This window comes from Vipera berus (assembly GCF_964194415.1).
Source record: "Vipera berus genome assembly, chromosome: 2".
In the NCBI taxonomy this organism is placed as follows: Eukaryota; Metazoa; Chordata; class Lepidosauria; order Squamata; family Viperidae; genus Vipera; species Vipera berus.
In genome coordinates, this window is record NC_138203.1 from 215122740 (window position 1) to 215137711 (window position 14972).

The 14972-nt window shown below is 40.7% G+C and overlaps 1 protein-coding gene across 5 annotated transcripts in view; it reads left to right on the forward strand.

Moving 5' to 3' along the window:
* Positions 1–10614, forward strand: part of ZNF346 (zinc finger protein 346) — a 35284-nt gene extending 24670 nt beyond the window's left edge. For 2 of the 5 annotated variants that reach the window (XM_081317714.1, XM_081317715.1), the window contains exon 8: positions 9412–9451. Coding sequence is in view for 1 of the 5 variants with exons in the window: in XM_081317713.1 (XP_081173839.1) it covers positions 9412–9505 (94 nt within the window). In the remaining 4 variants the exon portion in view is untranslated. Of the gene's footprint in view, positions 1–8800; positions 9031–9411 lie in introns of all 5 variants that reach the window. The other 3 variants (XM_081317712.1, XM_081317711.1, XM_081317713.1) reach the window with 3 other exon arrangements.
* Positions 10615–14972: the final 4358 nt, after the last annotated feature.

Sequence of the window (14972 nt, forward strand, 5' to 3'; positions counted from 1 at the left end):
TCATAGCTAAATATGAATCCAGGGGGCTTCCAACAATACTGTGTGCGTTTGTATGTTTGCTTGCAGGTGATTGACACTTTTTTTCATTTTGCAGGTATGTAAGATAGTGTTTCATTTGGAACAATAAATAGCGGTGAAAGGGTATTAAGGATGAAAGAAACAGCATAGATTTGATGTGGCTCAGTTCATTTGATCCCAAGTGCTAATTAATTTACTGCTGTGGATACTGCTCAGTTAATACTGTACCAAGATTTGCCTCAACCTTAGTATAATTTTTCAAGGGTGATAGTGTGGGGATATTAGTCTTGGTAAATCAGGCCTTAGACCCGTCCAATCCTTCATGTGTTAGGGGAACCTCACAAATCTGGAAAAGAGGACGCTGACCCTCTTTTATTATTGATTCCCAGTAACCAGTAGATACAACAGCTTACTGCCTCTGATGAAATGGTAGATGACTTGCTTTCTACTAAGGTGAGCAGAGGGTTAATGTAGTAATCCCTTGGGAGACGCATGAGGGGAAGGGCAGAGAAAGGAAAAAGAGACAATCGGTCAATATTAAAACAAGAAGACAAATGGCCCTAATGAGTAAGCTCAGCTCTGAGTAACTAAGCAAAGAATTTTGTATCTCTAAACAGCAACTTGCATCCCATATTTTCAATTCATACAATTTTTGTTTAATAAAGTTTTAATTCTTTCAGTTGAGTAAATGAGCATAACACACACTATATATGCCCTAAGGTATGTGCCATAGGAAAAGAGCTTATAAAAGAATATCAATAAAATAACTCATTTATTTTGGGATGGTAGCATTGAGATTTATATTTATCCTCCTGAGGTATTTAAATGAAATTGTGCTACTTCTTACCAAATAAACATGGTTTTACAGTATCACCTATGATTCAGGAGGTAATAAGTACTCATACACATTAGGAGCAATGATTATCTAACCCATACCCTTTTAAAATTATCCACAAATTTTGCAGTAAAAGCATAGAAGTGCTTCCATCAGTTTTAAAGTTCCCTACACTTTATTTTGAAGTGGATGATCTCAAATTCTAACATTGCATGTGATAGAAAAATGTCCATAGTATTTATGCCCATATGATTTAATAAACAGTATCTCCTCTTACTCAATATCCAAGCAAAACAGCCCTTGTCGCTATTGGCTTTTCTGATAGAGGAGCTGTTACACCTCATTTTAGTTGCCATTTTTGCAGCTTTCTATATAACATTCTTTTAGACAATTATTTAAAAACACAATGAAGGAAAAAAGCAGGAAAGTAAGAAAACGGCAAAAATAGAGATTTACAAGCATTTTACTTATTTGTTTATCTATGTCACCCATTTCACTATCAAGCAACCCTGGATGGCTTACAGTGTCATAAAATGACATTGGCATAAGATTAAATTAAAAAATTACGGTAATCTCAGATCAGTGCTGCATATTAAACTCTTATATGAATGCAGAACTTTAGAATATTCCATTTATCAAGGTAATATACAATATGAAGAATAACTAGTCTAATATAAATCATAAGTTAAAGAATTAGAAAGATTTTTTGTCTAAATTCTTATTTACCAAATCAAGTGAAACTTTAGATCCGAAACCGTATATTACAAGAAATCCAAGCTTCCAATGCAGTAGAAACCCATATGTGAAATTATAATCCATGAATGTTACCAAGTTGAGTTAAATTCTGTATCAGATAGTTTTTCAAATAGTTATTTTTGACATTGATGCATACTCCCTATTTTAAAGTGCAGTGACCAGAACTGTATACAACACTCCCAAAAGTGATTTATATAAAACATTATTATATTAGTTAGATTTATGTTCTATTCCCTTCTTAATGATATCGGGCTCGGAATCTGCCTTTATTCAGTAGCTGCACACCAAGTTGACATTTTTATTGAGATAACTACCATAACTCCAGATGCCTCTCTTAATCAGTCACTGCCAGCTCAGATAAAAAGATTGGAATTGTTTGTGCTTTGTGCCAACATGCATCATTTCGTTCCTCTTTACACGGAACTGTATTTACTTCCTTGTTTACGTAGAAATATTTAATTGAATCCATACAATTCCTGGACGAAGTATAATGTTTCAAAAATATAATTTAGAAATCATTATGATAGTCACTTCAACAGAACTTAAGGCTAAAAACTTGCTAGATTAAACTTGCTTCCTAAAAGATTTGATAGTGGCCATACTTTTAGTAGTAAGATATCCCATAAGATATCCCATAAAGAAGGTCTGTTGCCTGTTTTATGTCCAATTATTCTCACAAAGGGGAGATCCTCAACATCCTCCCTAGATGGGCAGATGGTAGATACAATTCTGGCAAGTCGTTGCCTAATATAAGTCTCTGCTGTGCCCGAAAGGGCTTCATAAGTAATGATCAGCATCTTTAATGGGCCTGGTAGCCTACTGGTAACCAATCTGAAATAGGTGTTATTCTAGACTGACAAGGTAAATCCATCAGCAGTCTTGCAGCTATATTTTGCATTAGGTTGTAGCTTCTGAGTGATCGCCAAAGCCAACCTCCACAGAGTGCATTGCAGTAGTCTTAACAGATTATCAGATTAGTAGTAACTTGTCATGTCATTCTGGTAGAGGTAGAGTAGTAACTGGCACATCAGCTGATGTCAGGCAAAGGCTTCTCTATTCATGAAGCTCCAAGAAGCTACAATATCTCCTGGGTTACAAATCAACTCTTTGGAGAGGATTATAACCCAGGGTTATAATACAGGGACCAATGTTCTTGGATTGCCCAGATGTTTACTGAGAAACAGCAACTCTGTCCATCAGATTCAACAGGCTCAAAAGAATCCTGTTACCATACAAGACACTGCCTCACTCATCATTTAGATTGTCCAATGGCATCTAGAGTAGAATGAATATGAGAGGCATTTTCTCCCTAAAGTTTTTATTTATTTTATTTTTATTTTTATTCCATTTATATCCCGCCCTTCTCCGAAGACTCAGGGTGGCTTACAAGCTTCTCCGTAGCCTTCATTCTATGTATATGCCTGCTTATTAGGGCTTTCACACATACCCCAAGCGGCATTATTACAAAGTCAGCTTATTGCCCCCAACAATCTGGGTCCTCATTTTACCTACCTCGGAAGGATGGAAGGCTGAGTCAACCTTGAGCCTGGTGGGACTCGAACCTGCACTAATTGCAGGCAGCTGGTGTTACTTAAGGAGGCATTAGCCCACTGCTCCACCAAAGTTGACTGTTGTTAGGGGCGAAGTTGTGTCTGACCCATCATGACCCCATGGACAACGTTTCTCCAGGCCTTCCTGTCCTATACCATCTTCTGGAGTACATTTAAGCTCTCGCCTACTGCTTCAGTGACTCCATCCAGCCACCTCATTCTCTTGTCCCCTTCTTCTATTGCCCTCAATCTTTCCCAGCATTAGGCTCTTCTCCAGTGAGTCCTTCTCATTTGAGTTTCAACTTTAGGATCTGGCCTTCTAAAGAGCAGTCAGGGTTCATTTCCTCTAGGACTGATCGGTTTGATCGCCTTGCAGTCCAAGGGACTCGCAGGAGTTTTTTTATTTCTTGGCTACAGTCCCCATCTGCAGTGATCTTGGAGCCCAGGAAAATAAAATCTGTCACTAACTCCACTTCTTCCCCATCTGTTTGCCAGGAATTGAGAGGGCCGGATGCCATGATCTTGGTTTTCTTAATGTTAAGTTTCAAGCCAACTTTTGCACTCTCCTTCTTCATCCACAACAAGAGGCTCTTTAGTTCTTCTTCACTTTCTGCCATTAGAGTGGTATCATCTGCATATCTTAGGTTGTTGATATTTCTCCCGGCAATCTTAATTCCAACTTTTGATTCATCTAGCCCTGCCTTTCTCATGATGTGTTCTGCATATAAGTTAAACAGGCAGGGTGACAGTATACCGCCTTGCCGGACTCCTTTCCCAATTTTGAACCAATCAGTGGTTCCGTGTCCAGTTCTCACCGTTGTTTCTTGACCCGCATATAGGTTTCTCAAGAGACAAATAAGATGGTCTGGTACTCCCATCTCTTTAAGAACTTGCCACAGTGTGTTGTGATCCACACTATCAAATGCTTTAGCATAGTCAATGAAGTAGATGTTTTTCTGGAACTCCCTAGCTTTCTCCATGGTCCAGTGTATGTTGGCAATTTGATCCCTAGTTCCTCTGCCTCTTTGAAATCCTGCCTGTACTTCTGGAAGTTCTCGATCCACATACTGCTGGAGTCTAGCTTGTAGGATTTTAAGCATAACTTTACTAGCATGTGAAATGAGTGCAATGGTGCAATAGTTTGAACATTCTTTGGCACTGCCTTTCTTTCGAATTGGAATGTAAACTGACCTTTTCCAATCCTGTAGCTACTGTTGACTTTTCCAAATTTGCTGGCAAATTGAGTGTAGCACTTTTACTGCATCATCTTTTAAGATTTTGAATAGCTCAGTTGGAATACTGTCACCTCCACTAGCTTTGTTGTTGCTCATCTTTTCTAAGGCCCACTTCACTTCACATTCTAGAATGTCTGGCTCGAGGTCAGTGACCACCTCATCGTGGTTATCAGGGACGTTAAGCTCGTTCTTGTTTAGTTCTTCTGTGTAATTTTGCCACCTCTTCTTAATCTCTTCTGCCTCTGTTAGGTCCCTGCCATTTTGGTCCTTTATTATGCTCATTTTTGCATGAAACGTTCCCTTTATCTCTCCAATTTTCTTGAAGAGATCTCTGGTCCTCCGTATTCTATTGTTTTCTTCTATTTCTTTGTACTGTTCATTTAAGAAGGCATTCTTATCTCTCCTAGCTATTCTCTGGAATTCTGTATTCAGTTGGGCATATCTTTCTTTTTCTCCCTTGCCTTTCGCTTCCCTCCTTTCCTCAGCTATTTGCAAAGCTTCCTCAGACAGCCATTTTGCCTTCTTGCATTTCTTTTTCTTTGGGATGGTTTTAGTTGCTACCTCTTGTACAATGTTGCCAACCTCTGTCCATAGTTCTTCAGGCACTCTATCAGATCTAATTCCTTAAATCTATTTGTCACCTCTACTGTATATTCAACAGGGATATGATTTAATTCATACCTGAGTGGCCTAGTGCTTTTCCCTACTTTCTTCAGTTTAAGCCTAAACTTTGCAACGAGAAGCTCATGGTCTGAGCCACAGTCAGCTCCTGGTCTTGTTTTTACTGACTGTATAGAGCTTCTCCATCTTTGGCTGCAGAGCACATAGTCAATCTGATTTCTGTGTTGACCGTCTGGTGATGTCCATGTGTAGAGCCGTCTCTTGGGTTTTTGGAAAAGAGTGTTTGCTATGACCATCATATTCTCTTGACAAAATTCTATCAGCCTGTGCCCTGCTTCATTTTGTACTCCAAGGCCAAACTTGCCTGTTATTCTGGTTATCTTTTGGCTTCCTACTTTAGCATTCCAATCCCCCATGATGATAAGGACATCATTTTTTGGTGTTAATTCTATAAGGTGCTGTAGGGCTTCATAGAACCGGTCAATTTCATCCTCTTCAGCACTGGTGGTTGGGGCATAGACTTGGACTACTGTGATATTGAATGGTTTGCCTTGGATTCGAACTGAGATCATTCTGTCATTTTGGGGATTGTATCCCAGTATTGCTTTTCCTACTCTTTAATTGACGATGAAGGCTACTCCATTTCTTCTGAGGGATTCTTGCCCGCAGTAGTATACCTGATGGTCATCTGAATTAATTTCACCCATTCCTGTCCATTTTAGTTCACTGATTCCTAAGAAGTTGATGTTCAGTCTTGTCATCTCGTTTCACCACGTCCAGCTTGCCTTGATTCATGGATCTTACATTCCAGGTTCCTATGGAGAAAAAATCTTTATAGCATCGGACTTTCCTTTCACCACCAGATACATCCACAGCTGAGCGTCCTTTCGGCTTTGGCCCAGTCGCTTCATTCTTTCTGGCGCTACTAGTACTAGCCCTCTGCTCTTCCCCAGTAGCATATTGGACGCCTTCCGACCTGAGGGGCTCATCTTCCAGCGTCATATCGTTTTGCCTTTTGGTACTGTCCATGGGGTTTTCATGGCAAAGATACTGGAGTGGGTTGCCATTTCCTTCTCCAGTGGATCACGTTTTGTCAGAACTCTCTGCTATGACCTGTCCGTCTTGGGTGGCCCTGCACGGCATAGCTCATAGCTTCAATGAATTACGCAAGCCCCTTCGCCACGACAAGGCAGTAATCCATGAAGGGGTAAGTTGACTAGGTTACTCTAAACAGGGCTGCTAGGCACAAAACTGCAGATGCAGCAAATATGAATTTATACTTGTCTGCTTTGATTGCCACTGTGTAGTCTCAAGCCTGAGCTCTTAGCAGTGCTTGATTGCATCCAAAACCATTTCCTAGTTTGGATATATCTTCTTAGAGCTCTTTTTTATTTCGGAGTTCCATGTTCTTGTTAGAAATCTCTTTTTTATTATAATATCAAATGTGTTTTATAATGTCAAATGAACATTTTGATATTATAAACAAACTTGGCCACTTCACTGCTCCACAGATTGTTTCTATACAAGTTAAAAAGTATCTGTTGCCACACACACAAAAGATCCTGCTATGCACATCTTGCCACTGTGAAAATTGTCTACTTACACATTTCTGTTCTCTGTTTCCTACTTTTAACCAATCACCAATCCATAAACAAACTCTTCTTCTTATCCCATAACACGTGCATTTGTTCAGGGACCCTTGCTAAGAGACTTTGTAAATCTAAGTATAGCATCTATTGGGTCATCAACCTTGTCTACATACTTGTTGATACCCCGATAAGGTCTCAAAGACAAGTCTTACCTTTGCAGAAATCAAAGGAGTTCCTTTCCATCAAGGCTCAGGCTTCTGTTTACTTTTGATTGGCTGATTATGTGTCATCAAGTTAATGTTGATTTCTGCTGACCACAAAGATTTTGTCTGTTTATTTCCAGTATTCTTACTTTAATAATACCTTCACCAATTTTTCTGAGAATAGATACTAAATTGTTTTACAGTTTTTTATATTACTCAATTCCTTTTTAAAAATTGGGTTCATGTATTTAAATTTTAGAAAACTATTTGGTAGGCACTTTTTCACCCAAGGATTATTTATTTTCAGTGTGTTAATTTGGGATCTATTTAAATAGTTTATTACTTCTATTTACCTCAAATTGCTCAACCTTCCTTCTAGCAAGCCAGCTTAGGCATACCTATTTGTCCTACATCCTCATCATTGATGACAGATGTAGAGACTGAATTCTCTTTCCTTGCTGTTTTCCTATTATCCTTTAGCATACACATTTAATCTCCCTTCCACCTTCCCTAATTATCCAATAGCCTTTTTTCAGTTTCCTATTCCAGATATTTCTTCATGCTCTTCAAATTCTTCCTGCATCTTTTATTTTATCAGTTTATTTCTTTCAGTTCTTCTCATTTGGCCATGCATTCTTTCTTCCTTATTTATTGGATGTATATCCTACTTTCAATAGGAGCTGAAGGAAGAACTCTTTGCTTTAATGCATTGCTAAGCTGTTCATTAGCCCCTTGGATTTTGCAATGCCTCATTTTAGCTTAGTATATTTACTAACAGATTCCATTGTTAGCATTTTGAATAAACTCCAAGGACTGTGGAGAGAAATTCCTTTTTTAAATCTCCCTTCAACTTCATATTTACCACTTCTCTAATTTTTAGAAGTTTGTGGTTTGTTTTTTGAAGTGAATAGTGCCAATCCTGAATTTCTTTGCAGGCCTACCCTTACATCCACTGCTTATAGCAATATTAGTTTCCAATTAATTCAATAACTTTTAGGTCTTGAGCAAGCTTCTAGATGCTACATAACATTATGTCCTGGGTTGCATTTATCCTTTTTTAGCTCCCTGACTGGCTATTTTAGGGCACAAGAATTTAGAGCACTAACAATTAGCTTCAAAGCATACATTTTTCCATTCTGTAGGAAGACAGAATTTGCCCATTATTATTTCACTTTCATGTGTTAATGCGGCAAATCTCTGATTAGAGAGTCACAATAAGTTGACATAATCAATTCGTGAGCAAAACTCTCTTGCAAGCAATGTTTATTTGGGTAGGCAAAAAGCAACAAAGCCATCCATGCGGTTTCTTGGCAATATTCTCAGAAGTGCTTTGCCAGCTCCTTTGTCCAGAATGTGGGGAGGGGGGTTGCCACCCAGCTGGCTTTTTTCCATAAAAAACAACTAGAACCTGGGTCTTTTTGCTCCTAATTTAGTGCATTAACCACTATGCCAAACTTGTTCTGGAGAGGTGCTTTCTAGGACTTAAGTCTAATATAAAGAAATAAACAGGATCCCAAGAATTACTTTTGGACTAGCACTTCCTTAAATAATTCATGAATTATCAGGAGGATGGTGATCAATTGAAAGACCAAATTTATAGTGACATCAAGTGTCAGGACAATGCAAATTCCAATTAGCTGCCAATAGCATCCAAAAGAATCTCAATCTTCAAATCATAATCATAATAATGGGGAGTTAACTGAAAGTGCCAATGTTAGTCAGTGAAAAAGGAACATTCAGTGTCAATCCTGCTAGGTAGACCAGACCAAGAAATCAATTCCATGCAAAGGCTAAAAGCACTTGTATCAAGATTGGCTATAATAAGGGAATTGTGTGAGTTAGATAATGTTGCAATACCTCCAACTACTTGGTTCAGTGAATTTAGGAAGGTGCCGGAGCCAAATATTATCTCTGTTATGAACTTAAAATAAGCTTTAACCTTCTGCTTGCATATCTCTGCCAAAGTAACGTTCCCTACCTACTCTCACTGTAGGGATACTGTTCAGTTCATAGAAACCAACGTAGAAAAAGACCAAAATACTTCCTCACCAGCAATCAACACCTGGCTGAGCAGAGAGTAACATCCAGATTAACACTAGACCAACAATCAAGAAGTAAACAATACCCCAATCAAGGAATTGACAACTCAGACAAACAAAAGCTAACAGGAAACAACAGCCTAATCAAGGAAACACTTAAACCTTTCTCACCAACACTGACAAGGCAAGCCAGTAGTGTTATATAAAATGGGAGCAAACAGCACTCCCTTTTGCAATGATGATGTTAATTAATTTGGTAATGAAACATCTGCAAGAATACAACCAAAATCAGAGAGCACGAAGGACCCTCCGGTTCAACCCTGAGCTACAAATATTCTCTTCTATCAGAAATCTTCCAAAAGTTGAATGAAAATAAAACTGCTGGCCGAATTTGAATCTAGAAAGAGCAATTAAGTCAAATACATCCACTCTAAACAAAATGAAATGAGTGTTTTTTTCCACAAGGCATAGATAATTGTATCTGCTCTTGCTGTTGGATTGATTCTCCTTTCCCTGAATTTATTAACAGATAACCAACATTTCCAAACTTGTCTTACTTCCTTAGGTCTGCAAGTTCTACTCTACCTCTGCTAATAATAAAAGCCACCCGACCTCCACCTCCTCCAAGCAGATTGAGCCCAGCCTGTGAGATCAAGTAGGGAGGAGCTGCTTTTGGTCCCACGTTTCTGAGATATCAAGGGAACCACAGTGAGAAAGTTTGCTTCTCCATAGCTATGCCAATGCTACAGAATGGCTCCCAACTGAAATCAGATTGGGCCCCTCCTTGATAGGTTTTAGGAAGTTATTAAAAATGGCTTTTTTATATAGAACCCTTTTTTTTTGTCTCCTGCTTCAGTTTTGGTTTTTGCGATTTGGACAGCTTGTTTTAATTCTGTTGCTGTTTTTACTGTGATAGTGTAACCAACGAAAGTCAGAAGATTATGGATGGATTAAATTGAATAAAAAAAAAGAATAAAGTGATACACAGTAGTATCTGCCATATTTCTTGGTTCTAACAAAATATTTACAATACACACTTATAATAGATCACAGGTGCCTGTACGAAGCTTTGCATGAGACTGTGGCAGTTGACATCTAATTCACGTGGTTGCTCTGAACTTGCTTTTACGCCACTTGCGTGCATTACCTGTTTTTGTTTATGCTGTTCAGCTAAGCATGCTAGATAACTTTCAGCTGCATTTTAATGCTCTTGCATCCACATCCTGAACTTCCCTGACAAAATTCCAGCCTCTAAAACAGCAGTCTATGAAAGGGGCAGGGAGTTAATATTCTAGCCTCAGAACGGAATTGGAGCAGGCTGAGCTCCCTGAATTGATCAAACTGCAGCTGCTGCATCTGTAGTAAAGTAAAACCAGGCCTTGGAGGTCCTGTTTATGCCAAGGTTTTGCTGAGGTTGCCTTTGTGGTCTGGGCTGCTCATACGTCCTTAAGCAACACGCCACCAGAGGCCCAACTAGGCAATTTAACTATGAAAACTCAGTGAGATTATACAGTTTGAGCTTTGTTAGCTTTTTAGTAAGAAACTATTTTACATCTGGCATTGTGAGGCAAGTGGTGTTTCATGAGGGGACTTCTGTGGAATCTGCAATAGGTTCCTATTTAGCAAGCATGTCAAACTCGCAACGTCACGTGATGTCGTGCGACGTCTCGGAACTTTTTCCCATTGCCGAAAATGGGATGGGAGCGGTTTCTCTGTGACGCTCCGGCCCGCGGGCCGGCAGTTTGACACCCCTGCTATTTAGTAACCAAGCGGCCCCTGAATGCCAGCTTTCCCTTGTCTAGAGTAAAATTGGCCTCCTCGATCTCCAAGGTGCTGTCACTCATTGGGAATGTTTCAGCTACTGATAACTCCATGCTTCTGAACACATACTAGCACTTTTCCTTGACAAACCTAACCAAAGCCCAGGGACATCGTTGGGCAGTTTCCTAGGAAATTGCAGCCCAGATAAATATGCTGTAACTCAGCCTTCTTCTACAAGGTGTCCTCTAAACATGGCGGAAGTGCAACACCCCAGTTGGGAAATGCTGACATACAGTACTTGGTCAGGCTGAGGACGCTACAGGAGATGAACTCTTCAAACTCTTTAGTCCTGACTCCCCATCCCCCTTGCTTGCCCATGTTCCACAATCCCCATTCTGTTTCCTCAATACTCTGGCCTTTATTTACATTTAGCTAGGAACAGCTAGTGTGGTATGGCTCCTATCTCCTTCCCCTCTCCTCCCACTCACCTCCATTGATTTGTTAGATTTTGTCCCAGGTCCAGCACCCCTCCCCACTCCTGTACATAAATCTGCTATCCTTGCTTTTGAAAGCCTCTGCACCCTTCCCTCCTCTCCCTCCACTCTGGAGCCTCCTGGGGCGCAAGCCCCTCCCCCCCTTCTCCTACACGCCAGGGCGGCCTGACCTCCTCTCAGAGGCAGATCAGACAGTTCCTGCTCCTGTCCGTGACTGGAATAGGCTGGCTGGATTAAACATTCCTTCTGCTGGGCAGGGAGGGGGAGGGCTGGAGTCGATGCATTGGGAAGAGGGGGCCTGACCAGCCAAAGATGGCTTTTCTTGGCAGGAACGGAGCAAGCGCTTAATTTCGGCCTATTGCCTGGTGGGAGAGGGAAAGGGGGATTAGCATAATCACCTACAGCGTTTCCCTGGAGAGCCCGGATTGTGCAGGCATGTGGAAAAAGGGAGCTGAAGAGGAGCCTCTGGCTACTGGTCACCGGGGCTGGCTCAGTCCATTAGAAGTGGGAAAGGTCAGGGCACTTTCCCAGCTGCTATCTGTCCCAAAAAGCTGCTTTGCAGGAGGGTAAGGAGTGTGGCTACTTCGCCCCAACTGGGCACCCCAAACGTGTCGGGCTTTCACCTCATCCCCAGCCAGCACAGACTGGAAAGCCAACTCAGCACTGTAAAGTTTGCACGGGGGGACTTGAAACGAAAATAAACTGCAAGAATGGAAAACACGTTGGATATCGAGAAAGACATTGGTGGCTTAAGCCACAAGAGTAAAAGGTTGAGATGCCCTGCCCGTTACAAATAGAGGTACCAAGATGCATTTTCACACTGTGGTAATAAAACTCTCTCCTCCCCTTCCAATCCTCAACATTCAGGATTAGAGACCAAAGCTGTGAGAAAATTAGGCCCATTTGAGCATAGGAAACAAATGCACACATCTGCCTTTTACTGTTTCATGCCTCCTGTGGTTTGCCAATGAATCAAACAGAGCTTCATTTTGCCTCCAGGTACTTTCAGTGGAAAATCGCCGATGTGACTCAAACATTGCTAAAAAGCAACATATGGATATATAATTCCCTTGCCATGCTTCATTGCTTTTTCTCTCCTTGTATTCTCCTTACAGGTGGTATGCACAGGTAAAAAAAATGTGGAATTGCCCAGAGGAGCCATTTTTCCCCCATAAGTGTTTAATTTATATTTAATCGCTTGCAACTGCTTTACATGTTCAGTTTGTATGTTGTATTAAAAAAATTGCCAGGATGTTTTTGAGGACAAAACTGCAGATTGTCCAAAGAAACCATTATTAAAGTAACTTTGCCAGAAAGAGGTGTTTTGTGGTTTCTGTAACTGAATTCTGAAAATGTTGGTATACAATTCTTCAAGTGCCAGTTAAATATTTATGTTAAAAGTAGAGCTGTAAAATAGCATTAATAAAATGATAGACTTAAACAGAGAGAAAGTGGTAATAAGGTATGCACTGAAAAGTGATTCTTTTGTAACTATTTAAAAATTTAGAAGAGCAGACTTCCCTTGACCTGCCCTTGTAGATGATTGTGTTGTTATCTGATAGTTCCATAGTTTGAAAAGAAACAGGAGGACGGGCAAACCCCAATATAGCTGTTCCAATCTAAACAACTACTGGTTGAAGTCTGATGTTCTACACCTCATGTGGAAGCCACCCCTGGTTTTAATATAGACAGCAAAGAAAATTTATTCTAAAGAGAAGACAGAGTCCCAGTACTTTTCTTGGTGTAAGGCAAGTGGTGCAATGTTCATCTCATGTAAGATGTCAATGCCAAACAGGAAATAGTGACAGAAACTCTTGAAAATAGGGTTGCAAAGACAAATTGCTGCACCAGAAGCTAAAGGTAGATTAGCATTTCTCCACATTGTTCCTGGAACACTATATTCAAGTACAGCCAAATATTGCTATGCTTGGTTGAGCTCAGAAAATGAATCTAATCTAATCTAAAATGAATTCCCTTGCTCTTCATCTCCGATTCCTTCCTGAGTGTGTGCGCGTGCGCACACGCACGCATGTGCATGCATCCGTGCGTGTAGCATCTTAGCTATTCCTAGCATTGTACTCTTCTAGACAGAGAGCTTTGACATTTTTCCTGGGATCTGTTAGTTTAGGAATCACAGCCCTAAGTGTTCCTTCCACCAATGGGACTCTTTGGCCTTTATTTTCCACATCCTCTCCAGTTCCTCCTTCAGATCCTGTTACCTTTCGAGCTACTCAGATTCCTTCTCCCTGATTTTGCTGTCACTTGGCACTGCTACATCAATCGCCACTGCTGTCTTCTGCTCCTTGTCTACTACCATAATTCTGGTTGATTGACAAGTACCTGCTTGTCCCTCTGGATCCTGAAGTCCCACAGGATCATATCCCTGTTATTCTCCACGACCTTTTGTGGACTCTACCATCTCGACTTGGGAAACTCTAGTCCATACCCTATGCAGATGTTCTTGTACACAAATGCCAGCTACTGGTTCAGTGTATACTGTTCCTACCTTGATCTGACACCCTGCCACTATGTGTTGGACTGCCTTTGAACCCTCTCTACATAGTCTAATAGTTTCATACAACCAGTTTGGTCTATTGGTTAAGGCTCCAGGCTAGAAATCAAAAGACTGTTTTAGTACTGCCTTAGGCCTGAAAACTGGCTGGGTGACTTTGGCCAGTCACTCTCTCTCAGCCCAGTTCACCTCACAGGTTGTTGTGGGAAAGTAGAGGAAGAAATATTTTGTGTGTTCGCTGCCCTGAGTTATTTAAAAATATTCTGGACCTTGGGTCCTGTATTGTGTGGTAGATCCCCTTCTCCTATGCATCTCAATGTTTGCTACTTCAGCTATTTCTCAAGGGATACACTCCCACGCAGTGTCTTGTCTTGGCATGGCACTTCCTCTGCTTGGTCTTCCTCCCATTTTTGCTTCAGGAACTCTTTCAGCAGCTAATCTTTGGATGTCATCTTACTAATGTACCCATAGATGCTCTGGGTTTGATCCAGGACAGTGGCTTTGACATTCTCCAGACTGCCAATTCTTTTTCCGGCTGGTGTACAATCTCTGGGTGTTGGACTTGAAGTGGAAACCTCTGTACATCATGAGGAGCTTCTGAATCTTCACACTGGAAGGTTCCACGTCCTCCTTTAGTCAGCTCATTCTACTGGCAGGATATCTGATAACTGGCAAGGCATACATATTGATGGCATGGATCTTATTCTTCCCATTGAGCTGGTTCTACAGGACTTCTCTTATCCTTTCATGTTACTTGGATGTTGTGGTCTTTTTTGCCTCATCATGATTATGGGATACCAAGGTATTTGTAACTGGTTTGTATGTCTATGTGGCCCACTGATAGTTCCACACATCAGTGTCAATTAACTTCCGTCTCTTGATTACTATCTGGCCACATTTCTCCAGTCCGAATGGTATCCCAATGTCCACACTATAGGTCCATGTCAGTTGGATCAGCAAGTTAATGTTTCATTTCTTCTTTGATTACAGCTTAATGTTATCCATGTAGAAGAGATGGCTGAAGGTAGGGTTAGAGTTCCACTCTTGAACTTGTATCCATATCCTGTCCTTTTGATTATCTGAGGGTTTTCAAGCCTACACATAACAGCAGTGGGGAAAGTACATCATCTTGGTATCTGCCACACCTGATGGCTACCTGTGTGAGTGGTCTTGAGTTGACTTCCAGTGTTGTCTTCCACGGTTCCATTTAGTCCTATAATCAATCCAGGCTGTGCTCAGATTGGTTTATCTAGATCTGAAGTCTTGGGAAATTGCTCTGTCTATGAGCAACTGGTGTTTTGAGCTCTGGTGTTGTTCCCAATGCATTTTTTAGCTGTGCTCATGTACTGGCTCCTTAGC